Consider the following 20507-nt stretch of genomic DNA (forward strand, 5'->3'; position numbering starts at 1 on the left):
GCTGTATGAGGTATTTTTTTCTGGAGTAAATAGTGTCATAAGATGTCATGATATAACATCTGTGTTGTGCAGAGAAAATATTGCTGAGGTAGGTTTGAGCTCACTTGAGGAGTGCATGGGCCAGGGAGTGACATGTGATGCCAGCTGCAAAACATGCTTTCAGTGAAGGGCAACTCCATAGGCTTTTCGAACATTTTGGGCTAAAAATCGCAATATAGCGTATTAAGGGGAGACGCGGGTCTTAGTAAAAGTTTGAGTAGAATGTGTGTTCGTCAAAAAAACTTCGGAATTGCACTTTGTCACTTTTTGTGCCCATGAGGCTAGTTTCTGTTCTCTGTTTTCATTGCTGCTGTGTAGAACTGGCGCTCCTGTACTGAGTGTTCAAGATTGAGAACGCTTTGCTCGTTTCTGTGTAGCTTTTGTTGGCATTATTGAATATTAATAGCTTCCCTCAGCTGGAAGTTGTATATGAACTGCAAGTTTTGAAGCGTGCTTGAGCCTATTGGCAGAATTGTGCTCATGTCATCATTGCTGGTTCTGCATGCTGTGTTTTGCAGGCATAATGGGAACATCTTGCTTGATGGCGAGGGCCACATCATCCACATTGACTTTGGCTTCATCCTGTCATCATCGCCCAAGAACCTTGGCTTCGAGAGCTCACCGTTCAAGCTGACTCAGGAGTTTGTTGACGTAAGGCTGTTTCTTAACCCTGCCTTGTTTGTGTGAGCAGGGTATGTTGAAGGTCAAATTGAGACTAGTGCTTCAACACATGATATTCGTGGGACCAAACCTCCTATTTGAATAAGCTTGAGGTTCGAATAGAGCAAGTTGGGACTAACAGGGGTCCACTGTATGTGCTTCAAAATATGCACCATTATTTCACTTGAGGATCGTTAGCTGCCAGATGTTGGGTAATGTTGCAGTGCGAATGTTGGCTTTTTTTTTTTCCGTGCAGGTGATGGGTGGCCTGGACTCCAACATGTTCAATTATTTCAAGGTGCTGATCCTGCAAGGGCTGGTGGCGGCCCGCAAGCACCACGAACGCATCATCACCCTCGTTGAAATCTTGCAGTCCAATGCTCGCCTTCCATGCTTCCAGTGGCACGGAGCGAGCGCGGTGCGTGCGCTTCGTGAACGCTTCCACATGGGTTGCACCGACGAGAGGCTGCAGATGCTTGTTGACTCGCTCGTTGAGAGCAGCATGCACTCGCTCACCACGCGTCTCTACGACAACTTCCAGTACTTTACAAATGGCATTCTCTAGGCTGGCTTTCCTCGACACTGCTGTTGGCGTCGCCAAGGCAGCTGCCCTTGCAGAGTTCTGCTTGGTTGCAGGAGGTGTCGGGTTTCAGTTCTTCCTTGCATGCGCATGCTTGAATGCTTTAAGAGCCTACACTCGCATCCAGCCCACCATCAAACGCAACAGCCAACTGGCATGCTTATGTAGGCACCCAAAATTTTTCTGCAACTCTTGCAACGTGAAGTCATCGTTAATATGATTTCACCATCAAGCTTGTGGGTGCAGTCGCCCAAGGTGCTGCCATCATCTCAGTAGCTGGAACTTGCGATTCTGTCAAAATCTGGCATGTAGGATGGTGCTTATCACCTAGAAGGTATGACCCATGAGAGCAGAAAGTGGGTTTTATGATACATTGGATTTCTTTCTGGTCGAAGTGGGGCTATTTTTTTCTCGTCTTCATTTCTTGAATTTAGTGAAAAAGTTTCAAATGGCATCTGCTTTATTTGAAGTTGGCAATTGCTGCCTCGACTGTGTGTTAAGCCTGCTGCTAGCGGCAGCCATAGTGGCACGCAGCTAACAGCATCACTTTCCGTTGGCATGCTTTTTAGTGATGCAAGGAAGGTGTGGCTTAAAAAAGCCGGAAATTGGGCCCGTCAAGGAGACAGACAAAAGCGAGATTGTTGATCGCGTCAAATCAACTAGCCACTAAAGACTTGCTCTTTTGACCTGCATCTGTTGGAGCTCCCTGTACATAGCACATACCACATGGCATGTTTTCATTCTGTGAATCGTCATGACAAGAACCGTTTTCCTTGCGGGACTTTCCTGGTGTGGGATTGTGAAACCATCAGTGTTCCCTTCATTTTACCCAAGGTGTGGCAGACTCGCTGTGACATTCTGCCAGTTTTACTGTGAATGATTCTCTGTACATAGTTTTCTCTGTGGTACACATCATGAAGGCATAGGTAGCCGTTGGCCACCTGGAGTTTCGCCATTCTGACGACAACATGCAAAATGTTGTTTTGGTCCTTACCTGTCTTGACTTGCACATCTGCCGAAGCTTCTGTGTGTACAAATTGCCAGACTAGTTTGTGTTTATACAGTTTGGATGGTTGTAGCAAACACCATTTCAGAATATGCTTTCCTGTAGTGGTTTCATCCTTTAAAGCGAGTATGTTATGGAAAGTGTCTGTACATATTAGCACCAAGGCACAGTTCACGAGCAGCATCAACGTAACCTCCTAGTTTGCAAAGGCTATCTACTGTTTTACTGTGCTTTATGAACAAACGGGCCTTTTTTAATTTTAAACTAAGGTGCATCATTAGAGCAACAATTGTGTGTCTTGAGTTTGCAACCTTGAGTTCCTTTCAGTGTGCACCCAACTGGGAGAAGCTCTTGCGTTTGTGTGTGTGTCTGAAAGAAGGAAGCCTGTCAGCCTTATTTACAAGCAGTGGCCAATTTGTGTACAGAACAGTTTTGTGTGTTCTCTGGAGCTAGCAGCAGTGCTTAGGAAAAGGACACAAAAGCATGCCACATTGGTGTCTGCACTCAAACCACTAGGTGCTGACTAATGCGCACTGCCTTGTAAATACAGCTACTGATTTTAACTGCGGTTGCGTTGATTTCTAGTGCGAAGCCATCTTTTAATGACCCATGTGTCTTAAACGTGGAAATCCCATGGGCCGTCCAGACTCGCTTCTTTGACCTGCGTGTATGCATTTAAACTTGCGAGGCATGGCGCTGTTCTCCCTCAGTTGTGATGGTTGCACTTAACAGACCGTTACCCCAACCGTAGCTCACTGTTAACACTGCACACAACTGCAGGGGAGCACTTGTCCGGCGATGCTTGGTGTAGTGACTAGCGTAGCCTGTCAGATCACTACAGGTAGCCTTTCACTTGAAGGATTGCTCAATAGTTGAGAAGCATGCAGCGATCTTGAAGCAAACATGCAGCAGGCCAACATCTGGTTGGCAGTTTTTTCACTGTGGCATAGGTTTTTGAAGTTGCTGAGCCAATGGCACATAACGCGTTAATCTAGAGGTTTGGAGTTTACGCTTAAGTTCCCTGGAAAAGTGGAGCTTGGTTTGCAATGAAGTAATTTTTGCCCGATGGTTGCGGTGCTAGCTGTTGAGTGGTTCCTTACACTATTAAAAAAAAAGTGTTCGCATCCTTGTAGAGAATGTTATGTGCTAGTACACATAGAGTAGGTGAAGCTCAGCTTGTAAACATTTTGGAGCTGGTTAACACGACGTGTTATTTTCACAACATTATGGTATGTTAATTAGTATTAAGCTTCCAAAACTTAACTGCTGCGGTGCTTTCAAGGTCTGATGACTATCAGACAGCAGTGAGACGGCCCCTGTGCCTGCCACATAGGACTGTGAAGCCGTTGTCTTGGCTCATGTCTTTTAAAAACCTTTCCATCTGCATTCCACTGCACCTGCTTTCATTTCTCATCTCATTTTTGTGATTAGGCCATTTGGCTTAGCGTGCCATACTTAAATCAGAGGTGTAGTGATTTCTTTGCTCGTGTGCCCCGCATTTCTTGTAGCGAGGCGTTGCTTTGTGTTAGCTGTGTACATATTTTTTTTTTCATAGTCTCTCTTCTCGTTTCCATTTTTTTTTGCACTTTTTTCTTCTAAGCTCTTTAGCACGGAAAATTCATACTTCATCATTTAGTGTTTCACAACATTCACGCGCAAGGAAAATTTATTCCCTTCTGTCATTCTGGTCTGCCACACACACACATACACACACTCACACAGCCTTGTTAGCCACGTGCGGGACTTGTATTGGAATGTACTTGGCTGTCAGTGCTATAACGTCCACCTTGTCATCAGGTCCAGGGTAACGCTACGTGGCATGGTAGCAAGTCCGTCAAGACTTGTGTAGTGTGTTGTGCACTGCTATCTATTCATTCCTGTCCATAGACTGGAGGCAGACCGCAAACTGTTGTAAATATTACGAAGGCTATTTTTCCAGGCTTTTCTTTGTACTAACATGTAAATATTGTGCTAGATATTTAGGCTAAGGGTCTGCTTATATGGTGGATTTTTTTTGTTGTTGTATATGGGGAGGCATTAATCCAGAGTCGTGGCATGCTTCTTTTTGTTTGCAAGACAAGCTTCCATTTTTTTACTTTCTGCCTGCTTTGGAGGCGCATTGGTGTGTGCTGTTGAAAGCCGCCTTTAAGTTTCGGGGACCATAATTTTGAGCCAAGCTGCATGCACGCTGTTGCCCGAAGCTTTAAAACTGGAGGAAGTTTGTTATCCTTTAACTTGGCCATTGACGTTACTTCCCTGAATACAAAATGAGGCCTAACTTGACTGTTGTAGTATGCTGTAATATAATTAATTTTTTCTTTTTTTCTAATAAAGGTTTCGAATGCTATGGCTGTTCTTCCCTAACGAGAAGCATAAAGCTGTGCCTCGGGGCCAAATCACTGAGTGCTCTCAGTTGGTAGACTGTCTCTAAAAACAGTCTCAAAGCCCTGATTAGGGTAGTAGCAAGTGCCATACTTTCACATATGGCGGCTACAGCTGCTGTACTACATGTTGCCATGACAGCGGTTGGCAAGAATGAAAAGTGAATTGGTCAGACTAGTAGAAGTGTAAGGTAATGGTGTGCTGTGCAGTATGAGACGACCATGCTTCAAATTGACTGACCACAGGAGCATTGCAGTTCCACACCAGTAGTGTTTTATGCTGGGTGTGCCCTCCTGCCGCTTGCAGCATGCAATTCCAAACAGCATCGATAATGGGTGGTCCAAAGCTTCCTGAAAATCATACATGTCCTGCAGTGTGCCATGAGACGCGAGGCTGTCCAGTACAATATAACCCAATAATATATAGTAAAGTGAAACTGTGGTCCCATTTTGCGCGTGCCGCGGAATGACGCGGCCGACATTCGGAGCTAAATACCAAAGATGACAAAACTGTGTTCTTTTGAGATAGCTTCACCACCACGCTCGAAAGCTGCGCGGAGAAGCGAACTTAATGTCCTTAGGGCCGTGAGGCAAAGTGTGCGGCGCGCATGGGAAAAAAAAAGTAAAGCTGGATATGAACGCAAAAAAGGAGGCGCGGGTCGCGGGATAGGACTGTAAAAATGCAGTGAAGAATAGGGAAGGGAAGAAAAGGGGGCAAACATTCACAGTGCGAAGCACAGGGAAGCGACGGCAAGAAACAGGCATGGCGGTACCGCTCGCGCAGTGCGCCGCTGTGCCTCGACTGTGTCGCATGTTTAGCTGTTGCCTCTTTAACGGCGCTGAGGCTGCAGAAAATGACATGAAATCAAACTCTCGTTTATATTCGTAGCCGCATTGTATTTGTGCAAATGTGGTACTTCCTGAAGACTTAAACAAAATTGAAAATGTGATAACTGAAAATAAATAATTCACATAAAGGGACAATTAGAGCACGATGGAAGATTTGTCAAGTTTCTTTTATAAACCTGCACTCTGTTCAGTAAGTAGTCAATTACCAGAGAGCCATACTACCAACGACAACTGATTACTATAAAGATTTCTGCTGTCAAAGTCACTTTACTATAGAGGGGCTCTATTGTAGTAGTACACTCAGTTTGGCTCAAGCAGGCTATTCCAGGCCAGCCAGGCTGCCTGGGCCTGCAACATACTAGGCAGACTTCGCATGCCAAGCTAAGCTTGGAGGAGCACCATTTCCGCAGGTTGTGGCACATTGGTTGTGAGCTCGGTTAAGTTCAGTAGAACACTAGTTTAAACAAAGTGCTCCCTAGAGGCGAAGCAGGCTTAATGAGCCAAAGGGACAGTACAGTGCTGTGCAAGCAGTACTTGCCTTTTCCATATTTTCACTGGAGACGTGTCAGCTACAACCATCACCGCATTTGTTGGAAACTGCAAAGAATCTCTGAATTCTTTTAACTTTGACCACAGGTTAACTATTACACCCATAGGCAAGTATCCTTTTGTTTTTTTTCACTACTCTTGTCCACAGTGCGTCACACTAGATTCCAAATTTCAATAAAAAGTTACGATTTCTTTTGGAAGAATCCAGTGCTGTACCAAACTGCATTTTAGTGGGATCAAAGCAAACCTTGCACCATCAACTTTAGGAAACTGAAGCTGGAGGCAGTGAAGAAGCAGGTATTCAAGAGGTAGCTACGACAGGAACAGCGCCACAGTTACTTACTGGTACCCCGCAGAAAAGGTGATGCCGGTCTCCCCAGAGTAGACTTATTATTGCAGGGCTTGCAGTGGCAGCTAAAGTTCTGCATCTGTAAGCTTCCAAGACCTTCAAAATAAATTTTTGATACAGCTTTCTCTGCACTAACTGAACTTTATCTGCAACTTCAAAGTGAAATGCACTCGAAAGTTTAATTTGCTAATCTTGGGCTTTGACCCAGAATAGAAACTCATCGCTGTTGTATTCAGGAGTCTTTTCAAAAAGCTTTTGCATGCACAGTTGCATTGCATTACCTGCCATCTATGGCCAGCAGGGAAACTTGCAATTTTTGCAGCTAAAGCTGAGGAATTCAAAGCAGCACAATATTCAGCTTATAATTCCCCAATCCCTCAATTTCTAGCATCATCACCATCAGCCTGACTACGCCCACTGCAGGGCAAGGCCTCCCCCATGTCTCGCCAATTAACCCTGTCTTTTGCCAGCTGCACCCACCGTATGCCGGCAAACTTCTTAATCTCATCCACCCACCTAACTTTCTGCCGCTCCCTGCTATGCTTACCTTCTCTTGGAATCCACTCCGTTACCGTTAAGGACACACAATGACAAAAGTCATTCAACATCCCACAAGTAGAATTTTTATTTGCAACCTTTACACCAAAAATTCCCTCTCTACTGCGAACACATTTATCACCGAGCATTCACATTTTGCAAAAAAAAAAACTCCCGCATCTTTAACAAGACTTGGACAAGCGTACTTTGACAATGATAACATCACAAGGAAAAAGTGGGTGTGCCTTGCAGGAAGGCCAGGGTGGACTATGAGGCATGGCGCCTCGCCTACGTGTTTGTCCCGCAATTTACAGGCAGCACATTTCTTTCCCCCTCCCACCTGTGCTGCACTGCGCATGTCATCACAGAGGAGACTCCGACACCAGCGTGAAGCTCTTGACTCTTGAAAACCAGAGGGGAGGAAAAGCAGTGCTTGTCAGGTCAAATGTAGCCACAGACTCTTGGCCCGGCCTGGATGGAGATGCGAAAATGAAAAGTACAATGCTACAATGAAATCTATCTCTACAAAATATGGCTAAGATGGAGCACGAATTATAAAGTCTAATGTTATCAAACTATAGTGCTAGCAATAAGGTCTTGATCTTGAAGAGCATTTAGGGACTCTAGAGCTGAATTAGAATATATATTAAGCATTTGTTGCATCTAATAGAGGGTGACCTCACATACAGAGGAAGCCCATAACAAGCTTTTTATAGCCTCAAAATTTGATGGCTCAACCCCTTTAAGGTGCCTGGAATGCATGCAGTTGAAGGCAGTGCAATATCCCATGAGTTGCACACAAACCTTCCCTCTGCCACATGGCACACTGCAAGTAGCCAGTGTTTAGCCATGCGATGCCCCACATATCACCTGCCATACACAGCACAAAAACGTAAACAATTTCCATTTCCACCCAAAGAACTACGTAAATTGCTAACATACTTGAAGAAACGGTCCTTTTTTTTTTTCCAAACATATTTCTGAATGCATGTTTGCAGTGTTTGCCTCGCAAAATTAAATTCGTTCAAAGCTAATCCGAATGGCAGGACGGCCTAAAGTTTATGTGGTTGTAATGCTGCACAGGTGACCGAGCAGTTTTGAATTTTCCTCTTGATTTACTGTACGCTCCCGCACAGTTGTGCGGCTCTATAGTCTTTTACATTCTGAAATAATCAAAATGAGCTAAATTTTGTTACGCTGCAGTCACTTTTTTTTCCGTACATTTTTAATTGCAGGGTCAATCCTTGAGGCCTACTTCAAAGCACTTCCCTCTGCCCCTCATCTTGAGCTCAACTCTTGCATTGCTCTTTGTAATGTAAAGAATAAAATATACCTAAATTAAGAAATCTACTGCTCGCAACTATGCCTCGAGCAACTGTACAAATGGTCTAGACCACTGGTTCCTGGTTACGAATATATTTTGTTGACCTGTTGAGATATAATGAATGCAATCATGGAGTCTGAGAGACCAGGTGTACATAAGTGTTATAATGACAAAGGGTAGCCTATGCAACTGCTGCGACCATGAATCTTAGTTTTTTATAGTGGGTTGTGCACAACATAAAAATCCAGAAACAGTGCTCCCTAATCCAAGCACTGTGTTGCTACACAGTAGCAGTTCACTTTTAAACACTTGCTCTCGCAATATAAATGCCTGAATAAGTGTGACCTGAGAATGTGTGAATATGAACAAGTAAATCCATGCACTCTCACTGCCAAATAGAAACCTTCGGGAACCCTAATAATGTCTCTGAAAGCCTCAAAAGGGTTTCTGGATGCCAATTTGAAAACCACTTTTTAAGAACTGTCATGTGCACCTCCCATGAAATATGGTATCGCTCCACTGATAGGATTTCATGGTACTGCCGAAAGAAATGTGCAAACCAAGAAACAACAGAATAGAGTGCTGAAAAATGAAACTGCTGATGCAAACCCTTACGTGAACTCTTCAATAATAATGATAAACCATCAAAAATGATTTCGTCAATAAGCTGGAATGTTAACGTAATAATTGTTGAAGGTCAATTTGCCATCAAGAGGCACCCATGATACATAATGCTCAAAAAGCATTTACAATGGGAACGTATCAGTAGAGTTCCACTGCAACTAACAATGTTAATGATAAGAAGCAGTTGCCCTGTTTTACCGATTTTACCAGCGATCAATATCTGCAATCAACAGCGATCAACAAGCCACACCACTGCAAGCTCGGAAGTAGAATGCCACAAACCAGTAACTGTGGATGGCGTAGCTCTTCCACACCAGCTGTGCATTGGCACGACCCCGCACACTTCTCAGCTCCAGCTCCTGCAGGAAAATAAGTCGCCGACAGCCAGCTGAGTTGTGAAAGTCACTTCTGTTCCAGCGTTTCTTGACAGGAAAATGACTGCACAACAACTGTTTCCAGTGGCAAGCCTAACTGAGCTTGCCACTGTGAGCAGACACAGAGAGCACAGGCCCAGACATGATGAGAACAGCAAACACGAGCTATGAAAAGCACATATGGTGGAAGACCGTAGGTGGAACCAAACAGCCGGATATGAAATCTCACCATCTGCGATATCATTAACAATGTTCTCTGCAGATCTCCAATGCTGTAAGGAGAAGCCAAATTTTAATCTGTGATTATGTCACCATTTTAAAAGCACAAAAAAAAACGTTGCTTTATCTACAGGCTTCATACATTTAAATACTTGAATCTTGTGGAAGTCTCGAAAACCAGTTCAGCTTCCCTTTAACATGCCTAAAAAAATGGCAAAAGCCAGAACTGACAGTTATGTGGACAGCTTAGTAGACACAGACATGTATTGCCTACTTAAATCGCAGCCTCGCATTTTTAAAAGCCTGCACATAAAAGCGCACACCTTATGATGCAGTTGACATATTACTGATAAGAATTCTTCCAGGCCTGCTGTATTCAGTTTCTTATCATAAAGCCCCACCACAATTCTGTACCACTGTCTCAACTGTTTGTCACTGTTAAAAGTTTTTTTTTACCACAAATCTGTATCTGCTAATATTTCTTGCTGCTTTTCGATCAAAAACTCTGCAATGTAACCCACTCCCCTATGTTACACCCTGGGGCCTTGAAGGCAATAAAATGAAGTAAGTAAATAAATAAATAAATACTATATATGAGCCATGCTACACGCACGAGCTTCATCACACTGAGTCAAAAGTCTACATTGACAATGACAGCCTTTTATGTTCCGTGCGCTGTTGCATACCGTACCAGTGGGTCAGGTATTCATTACGGTTGTTATTATTTTTTATCCAAGTAATGATTGCAAATAGACAATTATGCTAACTTCCAAACGACAATGTACAAAAATAGTCGCTTCCTTTTGCTGTAAAAAATAAGCGGAAAAAAATTTACAGCTTTGCTGAATAACATGATTTCTAGCCAAATATGATCTAAAAAATAGTGACCAATTTCTAACACCAAAATTTCAACAGAAATAAAACCTGAAAATGAAGGGCTCTAGACATGCTCGTAAATAAAAAACATTCTCTGCAGTACTTAATTTATAATGAACATGACGATTGTGCGAGTTCATACCCAGTTATGTTGTTTTGCAGATGTTGTTTTTGGTTCGTACTGGTTTGGTGTACATATTTATGTCACACCTGGTGGATAAGATACCAGGAGTGAGCGAGAGCTCATTACTTCATTCGTTTCTTGTTGATGTCGTTTTCACACAAAGCAAGTGCAGAGAGATGTGATAAAACTGAACTCATGAATGTTAATGCCAAAGAGAATGAACCAAAACATCTGCTAAACAAAATTACTCATTTTTATGTCTCAAAAAAACATTCATGTGCCAAATACCCTGACCTTAACAGAACAACAGCTACGGTCAATCTCAAAAGGGGTACGTGTAACATTCTGAATCATCAGAACAATGCTGTACCTGCAAACATCAGAAGTTTGACCTTTGCGCCTCTAAGAACAAAAACAAACAAACAAGAAAGTGAAAACAAAAAAGCAGCGAGGAAAACAACAGTAAAGATCAGGCAGCGACTTGCCAGGTGAAAGACTTGTTCTGGCTGCGGTTCCACGCTGTGCCTGCCCCCACGCCGGTAGGCTGTGTTCCGCGGTGTCTTCACCGCAGGCTTTTTGAGCACCGCCTTGACCCTAGTGCCCTCGAGCCAGAAGCTTCCACTCAGGACCGATGTGTAGGCCGGTCGTCGAGACCGCAGTTTGCCAAGGGAGATGTACGGGTTGTCAGGTGTGGTCAGCATCAGCACCACTCCTGCATGATTTCAAGAACTCATGTAATGAGGCAGCCTGGTCCAGCACATTGAAGCATGGGCACTGTCTGCCACTACTTGTTCATTTTATTGGAGCAGTGTCACTGTGCCAAGCATGTCAGCTGCACTGCATGTTCACCGAAGTCATGGAGCAGTACGCAATAAAATCATGCAGTGGTTTTCCCACAGTTAAAACCTCATTCGCTGTACACTTTCGTACATACACTATGACAGCTGAGTGCATATAGTTCTAATATGATGACACTTCCCAGGACAGTTGGTAAGCAGAGAATGCAGTATTTTATTTTACAACCGTCAAGGCCCCTTTTCATAGGCCTACTTGCAATCGTAATGCACAACGCCGCCTCACGAGATGCTGTTTTGGTTTCTCTTTGATTTTCAGTGACTAACAAATTACCTTGCACTTTCAGAGCAGTTGCAAAGTTGTCTTAGAAAAGTTAACCGCCAATGCCTTCGGCAGGCAAAGAACTCTGCCAATGTTCCACAAAGGGGTGTTGCCATTAAGAATGCAACTGGATGCATCGACATGATGCCTAGAGTGCATGTTAAGCCATGAAACTGAATGGCTAAATTATAGACTCAAAGCCACTTGCAAGCACTGCAATGCACTTCCCTTGTTGCTAGTATGCACATAGGAAGCTGATTGAACAAATGAAGACAAACGTGCAGCCTGTACACAGCAGGCAAATTAGAATCCCTTCTTACATAGGTTTAACCTCGCAAGGGGTCTACTGCTGACATTTGGTAACTAAATGGCGCACTCTGTGTATTCCCTGCAATAGTGATAAGTCAATTTTTGGCGTACATGTGTTGTCGCTCTCACTTCATTCCCCCCAGCACGGACTTAAGTGCGATTAGTGGGTAGCAATGCCACATCTGCTGAGTGGGGGATGCAGTTCAGTGGTCGCTCCAGTGCTCTGTACTACTCAGGCTGCAGCTGTACATTTCTGAAATGGTGGCGCACCACTGTTAATGCCTGCCATAGCATTGACAAAAGGCATTATAGATGCAACTTTTCAAAGCAGGAAGTCCGGTTTGTCTTCCAAACATAAAAAAAGATGCACAAGTACCACATCCATTTCTACAGTAATTGAGTGACTCGTTAGCAGAGCAAAAAAAAAAAAATGGGGGGGAGAAGCGCAACACAGCAGCACGCATAAGACTGCCATGGCTCGCGACCAATAGAGGATCTCCTCACCATCAGGAAAGAAGCGGAGGTAGCGAAAGTACTCCACCAGAAAACAGGGGCGATAAGTTGAGTCTTGGAAGGAGGACTCGCCGTGCCTCACATACGTTGTCCGGTTGATGTAGACACCTGAAGTGCAAGCAACATACTACACACACCCAGTTATAACAAAAAGCAACGATTTTCACCTACCCACTTCATATTTCCTTTTTCATTGACATTAGGCAATCTAATTCACTTTTTTCACATATTAATGCTAAACTATGGGAAAGACTGCCAGGCATAAATGACATCCATGTTCTGAAATGTCCAAAATGAAAGCCACTGTTAAAACTGCACATTGCAGGTACTATATGGCTTCTTTGTTGCACAGGCAGCACTATTCCACAACTTTGCACTTTATTAAATCACAGCTAATCACTTTCAATGGTCTTCTCCTTTAATACAAAATGTATTATCTACGTCAAATGTCTTCAGGCCACAGGGTCTGCTTTTCAAGATAATGCGTTGCTCAGGAAGTTGGTTGTTCATTGTTAAAAAGAGAAACTGAGCAAGAAAAAAGACAGACAAGGCAGTGTATGGGGCAGGTGCTGTACAGGGATACGGGACTGCACCTGCCCCATACTCTGCCTCATCCACGTATTCTTCCACGGAGTTTCCTTTATTGATGTCTGTTACTGAAATGTGTACGAATCTTGCAGTACCGCTAATGCTTCACAGTTGCAGATGAATAAGACCAGGAGTTCTCCCCACCATTTAGATCTGTGGAGCTTCAAAAGTGCCCCAAAAGTTTCCCCTCTTAAAAAAGGGTCCCTGGATATCTTCGACCACAACCATACATATGAACACGAAGGGTTCCACCCAAAGTTTTGCATTGGGCCATTTTAATGTTTTCAGTTGTATCAAGTGAGGCCACACTACTTTTGAAAATAAAACAAAACTAAAAAAGATTCAAACTGTGGACAATGTGGCAGGTGCTCACTGACCATTGTAGCAGATCCGTGGCCTGCAAATGTACATTTCTCTCCAAGAGTCGTACTGGTTCAACTGGCCACAGTCTTCACCCCATGTTCTGCACAACAAAGGAGCAGCAATCCTGTGATGCACGTGTACGTGAACTCTGACAGAATGTAATGCGTCTTGTGTATTCATAGGCACCACACTCTGTGAGAGCAGTGCTTCTTCTATGCAGTAATCGCAGCAGCAGTAGTTGGCACAGTAGCTACTGAGGCCATAATGCATCAAACATAACGTGACGACATTATGTAATGTAGTTAGTTATGGCTGAAGTGTTAGGATATAAAACTGGATGTTTAAAGGTAGCAAATGAAATGATGAGCTGAAGGAGTTTTAGAAAGAATACAGCTTTGTACTGACTGTTCTCTAAAATCTTCTATTGAGTTTCATGGTGCATAAGCAGCTAAGGCTACCCTGCACCAAACACAAGGTTAGATGGATAAAGTATAACTTGCATACGGAGGATGCCAGGGTCACTTAGAAACTTGGGAAGTTCCTTTAGAAGGAATGAGTGGCTCATGGCATGTGCTGGCATAGCATGTGCTGGCATGTGCTGGCATAGCAATGCCATATTCTGGCACATAGCATGAACATGGAACTAATATGTGCAAAAGCTAAACTGCATCTCCACACTGTTTGTAGGAAGGCAGGGCAACATACTGCAAAATAAAGCCATGCGTCAGTGACAGCAGCTATCGACAGCCATGCAATTGACAGAAGTGTTCGTTACAATAACTGCACGATAAAAAAAAGCCAAACCATTCATACAGTGTATATTCCTGAGAACTAAGAAAAAGAAAAACGATGCATGTTCACAACTAGTAGAACACTAGTTGTGGAACTAGCGAGGAAAAAGTGATAACTCGTCTTGGAAAAGTTTGGTGTTAAGCTTTGCACCTATCATTCTCACTCTAGACACTATTGACCGATTTTATATCTCATACACAAACTGATTCTCATTTTTTTGACGACTGCTGCAAAAGTGGCCTGAAATAGCACCGTTACAAGTTAGTTAACGATTGCTAAAATATTTTTTCACATTAGATATGATGAACTCTCGATAATTTCAACTCATAAGGGAGCGAGTTTTTTTCAGGGTATGTTGAGTTTGTTAAATGTACACAACATTGACACGATCCATGCACTAATTCAAACAAGCCTGATGTTCAAGTTAAGCAAGTTCAAATTAACGACTCCACTGTATTTGCCAACCAATTAATAGAAAATTTAATATGTAAGTTTAAAATCCATAGATTAGCAGCAATGTTCAAGAAGCTGCATAAAATGGAGGGAAAATTTGACTATCTAAGCTGCATGTTTTGACATTCACCTTCACTAACTGTTTAAAGTATCTATGTTTTTTTATTTACACTACCCACCTCACACAAGCCATGTGCCAAAGCTCAGGATCCCTTGCACAGAGGTAGAAGCCACGACACACCTGGCAAGCATAGGAAGCGAGTCAAACATCTAATTAGATTTACTAATTTGGATATGACAGCAAGGTAAACTCATGGCCTACAACGTACCTTTGAAACAGACTCAAGAGACAAGATGTCCAAGTCTGAAGAGACCACCCATCGCAGTATAAACATAAAGACTTCTCTGGGAAGGTCAGAGATGTGCGTTGCCTGCAATAATTATTAGCCAGTGCTGCCGAGTTTGAACAGATGCTTGAAATTGCTATGTGTAAACACGTCGCTCCATAACTGCCACAACAAAAATTTCACTATGCACGCACAATACATGCACTCCGTGTATAAAAGGTCTACTGAGAAATGGGAAATTTCAAGGAAAGCAGCTCTGCAATCGATATGTTTTGATCTCGTCAATAGTGACAATTAAAACAAATGCTGCCACAACTGAAATTAAGGTAAATACTTTTTGTTCCCAGGCTACAGAGCAGACGTTGGCCGAAGAAGTTTTGATTTTTATGCGCTGATGAAGGGGCATCGGGTCATCATTGTCACATGGTGACTCATTATCTTCACATCTGTAAAAAAAACACAAGGTTGGACTTCACTACCAATGTGCGACACATCCAGGCAGGTGAAATGACCACCACTATTGCCTGTCACCAGCTATACTCCTCACGTAACCAGGCTCTCATAAATCAGTTCGAGAGCAGGCATATTAATATTGATAAAAGCGGTTTGAGGGCTGCATGACATATAGAAGCTGCTAAAAAAAATAAAGCTTCAGTGTCTTTTTGAATTCACTTTTTATGACCTTGCCGATACACTCTCAATAATATTAACCCGAAGGGGGCCCAAAATCTATTCGAATAATGCGAAAACAGAAATATCAGGAGTTTTTCCATATACTTCATGATAGCAGGACCAAAGTGTGCATTTCAATAAACAATAAGTTCAAAGAACAGAAAGCTTGGTGAGTTAGTTTGGCTCCATTATAGAACAATGCTAAAAAACAAGGACATAACTACATAGTAGACACCACCAGCATTGTGATGGTGTCTATTGCATTTGTTATTCCCTCATTTTTTCGTGCTGTTTTATAATGGAAAAGTTAGAATTAACAAAAGTCAACTGCATTAACATGGGAAAATCATAATGTCCTATGTAAAGATGCTTCAGATTATTTTGTAGACGAAAACTGCAAGTGCCACAACGCATGGTCCAGATCAATTTTTGCACAACTTATGCAATGATGTTAACAGTTCACTCATACTTACTCGGTCTCCGAGCCACTGCTCTCCTCGTCTGAAACCATACACATCATTGTGAGTGTAAGAAAAACATGCACACAGGTCTACAAACATGTTCAAGCAAAACTCACCAACAGACCACACGTTGCTGTTTGCCAAACGAAACTCGATATCGGGCACAATTTGCAAGGCTCTCCTGTAGTGTGAGATGGCTGAAGACAAAAAGTAATCAGAACAAAGGGCACCCTGAATGAGTGTGGAAGGCATTACAGAAGTGGGTAATTACCATCTTGCATCCGTCCGGACCTCTCAGCCGACACTCCTTTCAGGTAGATCTGCTTGGCCTGCACAGGTATGTTGCAATACAAATGCTGATGATTCTACAGCTGAACACTGCAAAACAAGACTTTATGCCCTAACTGGTGTTGTCTCTATTAAACAGACTACTACTGAATAAGCCAAAACCAGCCTTTCATGCTTTGCAGCACAAATGCCGTTACTGTATTTCCAGCACAAAAGTAGACCTACAAAAATAAAAGACAAACGGCTGATTTCCTTCTGAATTCTCCACTGCGCTCAAAGACTGCAAAACAGATGGCTGTTGTAATATGCTGCCAGGCATGCACTATGAGATTATAAGACGGGGTATAGAAAATATAATCCTCTTACGTAAAACCACGTCGGTTGCGTGCAGCACCCAAATCTGGTGGTAGACATAGACACAAGACTACAAAAGATATGATCTCCATATTCCACCAATCTGCTGTTTGTAACCATTCACTGTCATTTTGAATTGTACTATTTTTCTTGATGCTATGCATATCATTTGTTGTAGATCAACTTTGCCCATCCTACTTGGACCGTATAAGGACTGCAGTACCGTGTAAATAAAAAGAAGAAATACGCACCCACACACACATCCGAGAACTCAAGGAAGGCAGCATGGTGCCGCCTGTGTAGAATACTTATAAGCACAACAGACATCCAGGCAGTTGATAAGTGTTGCTTTTACATGTGGCAGGGTGCAACCACAAGGGTAGATAGCAAACAAACAAACAAACAAACAGCACAGAACTGTCGTTCAGCGCTATAGTCCAGCTTTCTTCTTAACTGCCTGTCCTCATCACATCTACACACTGCCATATGCAAAGTGAAATTAATTCACCAGTCTTAACTGGGCTGTACTACACGAAGCAGATTTAAGTTGTGTGACAGTGGAACAAATCACCCATCCATAACTACAGCGCAAACGACAGGACAGAGATGAAGAAGGGACACCACACAGCGCTGTTTACGATGATCCATAACTACAGCGCAAACGACAGGACAGAGATGAAGAAGGGACACCACACAGCGCTGTTTTTTACGATGATCCATAACTACAGCGCAAACGACAGGACAGAGATGAAGAAGGGACACCACAAACAGCAGCTGCCACTGCGGTGGCCTAGTGATTGCTGGCCCAGTGAAATTCCTTCACTAATCAGCTGCCCAGTTCTCGTGATGTGCAATAATAAAGGTACCTGGCATGCATCATGAACAAGGGACCATATGTTCTCTGCAAAGCAGTGGAACCAAAAGTTTCGGAGGGCAGTATTCAACACAACAGCAATAATGCACATCCAAATGTGAATGAACCAATTAATTAGTGACGACACGTTAGATATTTCTTCGTTACTTCTGTCCACTATCTCTTCACACTTTGCGACAGTCACATAAAGCACATTGCACAGCTGTCTTTACTGAACACGAGTGCCTACTTTGACAGTCAGTAGGGTTTTGCGTGTACTATTTTCAGGCATTTTATCTGCATCTTTCGCCTCAGCTATTCTAAAAAAACACTCGTCTGGAAAAAAAAAAATATGTCTGGCGGTTTAGCATTGCTAAGCAAGGAATATTGTGTGAAAGCGCGGTTTTTTGCAGGTGGACGCCACCGCCACATACCTCAAAGTGCGATTGAGGTGTCCACTGACCCAGGGAGCCAGTTATGTGCCTCTCCTTTTCTCAAAATTAACGGAGTACACAACACTGTCAATGCCAACACGCCAATGAAACCCAATGAATGCCGGCGGTCTATTGTTCCAGTGCCGTGTTTCTGCCACAACATTCTGAGCGCCAACGCAGGTACCACCACATAGCTCAAAGCGCGACTGAGGTGTCCACTGACCCAAAGAGCCGGTTGCGCCTTTCCTGTCCTTTCGTGACTCTCTCAGAGACTTGGCGCAAAAAGTGTGATTTTGCGGGGTAGGAGGCTAAAAATGCTTTCGCACTAAAAACAGACTTGGGTCACACGCACTTTCTCAACGAGGCGCGGCTCCTTGTCCGAAGAATGGGACGACTCCTCATCATCCTCTTCCGCTGCCCCATCGGCATCATCCATGCCAGTTTGCGAGCTGCTGGTCTGCACTGTCGGCTGCTGATTGTCCTGTGCACACGGCATGTAGTGTAAATAAACTGTAATAAACAAGCCTGACCGAGCAGAGAGAGAGGGAGCTTCTATCACAATGAATTTCAACCGAAACTTTTCCATCAAGGCCTTTAGAATAATGTCGCAGATGGTACCACGAGTTGCCTTAGAGCCCCGGAAGCACGAAAAACACCAGTTTCTTTCAGAAGGAAATGAGTCTATATGTGCAACCAAAGCAGAGGGATGGTTTAATAACTGTATTCATCTAGTTTCTGGAAGCAAACAGACAATCTGCAAAGTCATCTTGGCGTTCCTTTAATTTGCACAACAGTAACCGACTCCAGAGCCTAAAGTAACTAAGGCTTTAAAACTGGCTAACAATAACGTGATTGGGCCTGAAGAACAAGAATTGGTCCAAATTTTGTTGGTTAGGAGGCAGGGATTACTTCACCTTAGCAAAGTTTACAGTAATAGATTCAGCTAGATACACTTCGAAACAAACTTTCATGATGCTGTATTAAAAGACAACATGATAATAAGAAAACTACCTTGTAAAGGTGATGACCTACAACTTTTGCACTACATTACCAATAATAGCATCTGTTTGCATTTGCAACCACTCACATGCATGCACCTGGGGACTACATCAAATTAAGTTACTGAAGAACATGGGGGCACTTAAAATATAATGCATGTATGGTCAAAACAATTTATATTCTTTGGTGAATATTTTAAACACTTTGCCGCTTGCCTGTGTGTAGCTATATTTGAATGTAAAAAAAAAAAAGGTAGTCTCCTGCAACAGTGAATGCTGAAACAATGCACTTCGTCAAATGCCATAGCAGTCAATTAAGTACGCAGTCGAAAGCACAAAAGGTTATATTAAATATGGGCTATAAACAAATTTCCCAAAGTTGCCTCAGGCTAAACTGGGAAGACTGTGGAATGCTACGCTAAAGCGCACGCACGCATTTTGATATAGTGCGGTCATCCAAGATTATCCAAGGCTTACACATAAAACTTAGCGCACGTTTAATATAGTTAGCTTACATGGCGACAAGTACGTTGTCATAATTTACTTGGCGTTAAGGAAGCTGTGGGTCGAAAAGACTTTCGCGCGCTGTCTCACGCGAAATATCGATTAGCAGACACATGTAAACAAGCACTGAACGGCACCGACTCTTAACACGCAGTGGACACAGTGGCGGCAAGCAATCAACCGTGACGTGCGCCTCTTGTACTGCTGCACGCGTCGTGAAGTCGATGTAAATATTTTGTCGACATATCGAAACGCAGTGGTTCGATAAGTCGAATGTGCGCAAGTTTCTGAGCTCGCCAGAAGGATACGTCGTTCGCCGACAGCACAGCAGCGATGGCAGGGGAAAACACGACGCGGCTCGTAGATGCATGAAATGTTTACCATAATGGGTGAATCTTGGCGTCAATGGTCAAGCGATACACTCTCGATCGGAATTATAACGAAGCACACTACTCCGGTACCGTGCTTCTTTCAGAGCAGCCGCCATGCTTTTGTAAACAACCACCAGAGGTACCACTGCGCACCCTGAAGCTCACAGACTAGAAGACGAAGAAAACTCAAGGGACTGTATGAAGCGCTGCCTAAAGGCTCAAACAAGGGAAATCTTTACTGAGGTTGGAGCATTCTGAAGGGCTGATAGATGCACCAGAAAGAAATCGTTGAGCGCATTTGTGACAATTTGGCGCCTTGGTTCGTTTTTCGAGTCTCAAAGCGAAAGGTCCCCGCAGTTGAGTTGAGGTGAGATATTTTCCAACCTCATCGTCATTGAATGTGACGTAATTTCTGAGCGCTGTTTATGATCACACGGTATTGTTGATATGTAGTTCAACCGCGGTTTACATACCACTGATCTCTGGAGATAGTGTTAACTACAAATGTGCCCAATGCGGCATAGGTGGCTCTAGGTATCACTCTACTTCATCAAACTCCAAAACTGCCAAAAACCTCAAAGAAAAAAAAAGAGAGAGAAG

The 20507-nt window shown here is 43.3% G+C and overlaps 2 protein-coding genes across 8 annotated transcripts in view; one reads left to right on the forward strand and one right to left on the reverse strand.

Annotated features, from left to right (window-relative positions):
- fwd (phosphatidylinositol 4-kinase beta fwd) overlaps positions 1 to 4632 on the forward strand; it is a 69163-nt gene extending 64531 nt beyond the window's left edge. For all 6 annotated transcript variants that reach the window (XM_077631803.1, XM_077631806.1, XM_077631804.1 and 3 more), the window contains 2 exons: positions 558 to 690; positions 956 to 4632. In XM_077631803.1, the coding sequence (XP_077487929.1) occupies positions 558 to 690; positions 956 to 1264 (442 nt within the window). In that variant the 3' untranslated portion in view covers positions 1265 to 4632. The remainder of the gene's footprint in view (positions 1 to 557; positions 691 to 955) is intronic.
- Positions 4633 to 7013: 2381 nt separating this feature from the next.
- Positions 7014 to 20084, reverse strand: LOC144098884 (F-box only protein 9). Of its 2 annotated transcripts, none has more exons than XM_077631811.1 (13): positions 19918 to 20084; positions 18387 to 18515; positions 16377 to 16434; positions 16222 to 16302; positions 16118 to 16145; positions 15307 to 15418; positions 14955 to 15056; positions 14805 to 14866; positions 13395 to 13480; positions 12421 to 12537; positions 10977 to 11203; positions 9181 to 9257; positions 7014 to 7421 (listed from the first exon to the last, which is right to left on the reverse strand). In XM_077631811.1, the coding sequence occupies exons 1-13, from the start codon at positions 19918 to 19920 to the stop codon at positions 7313 to 7315; spliced, it is 1191 nt and encodes a 396-aa protein (XP_077487937.1). In that variant the 5' UTR covers positions 19921 to 20084; the 3' UTR covers positions 7014 to 7312. The 2 variants fall into 2 exon arrangements, with proteins under 2 accessions (XP_077487937.1, XP_077487938.1); XM_077631812.1 differs by having other exon boundaries at positions 16377 to 17328; positions 17513 to 18515; positions 19918 to 20031.
- Positions 20085 to 20507: the final 423 nt, after the last annotated feature.

Source organism: Amblyomma americanum, chromosome 7, assembly GCF_052857255.1.
Source record: "Amblyomma americanum isolate KBUSLIRL-KWMA chromosome 7, ASM5285725v1, whole genome shotgun sequence".
NCBI lineage: Eukaryota > Metazoa > Arthropoda > Arachnida > Ixodida > Ixodidae > Amblyomma > Amblyomma americanum.

What these genes read in the sequence shown, in the direction of transcription:
- LOC144098884 (XM_077631811.1), bottom strand. An exon ending in CCTCCGCTTCTTTCCTGATG is followed by an intron (nt 11,204 to 12,420) that starts GTGAGGAGATCC and finishes GAAATCATGCAG; the next exon opens with GAGTGGTGCTGATGCTGACC. An exon ending in CAGAACAAGTCTTTCACCTG is followed by an intron (nt 9,258 to 10,976) that starts GCAAGTCGCTGC and finishes ATTTTCCTGCAG; the next exon opens with GAGCTGGAGCTGAGAAGTGT.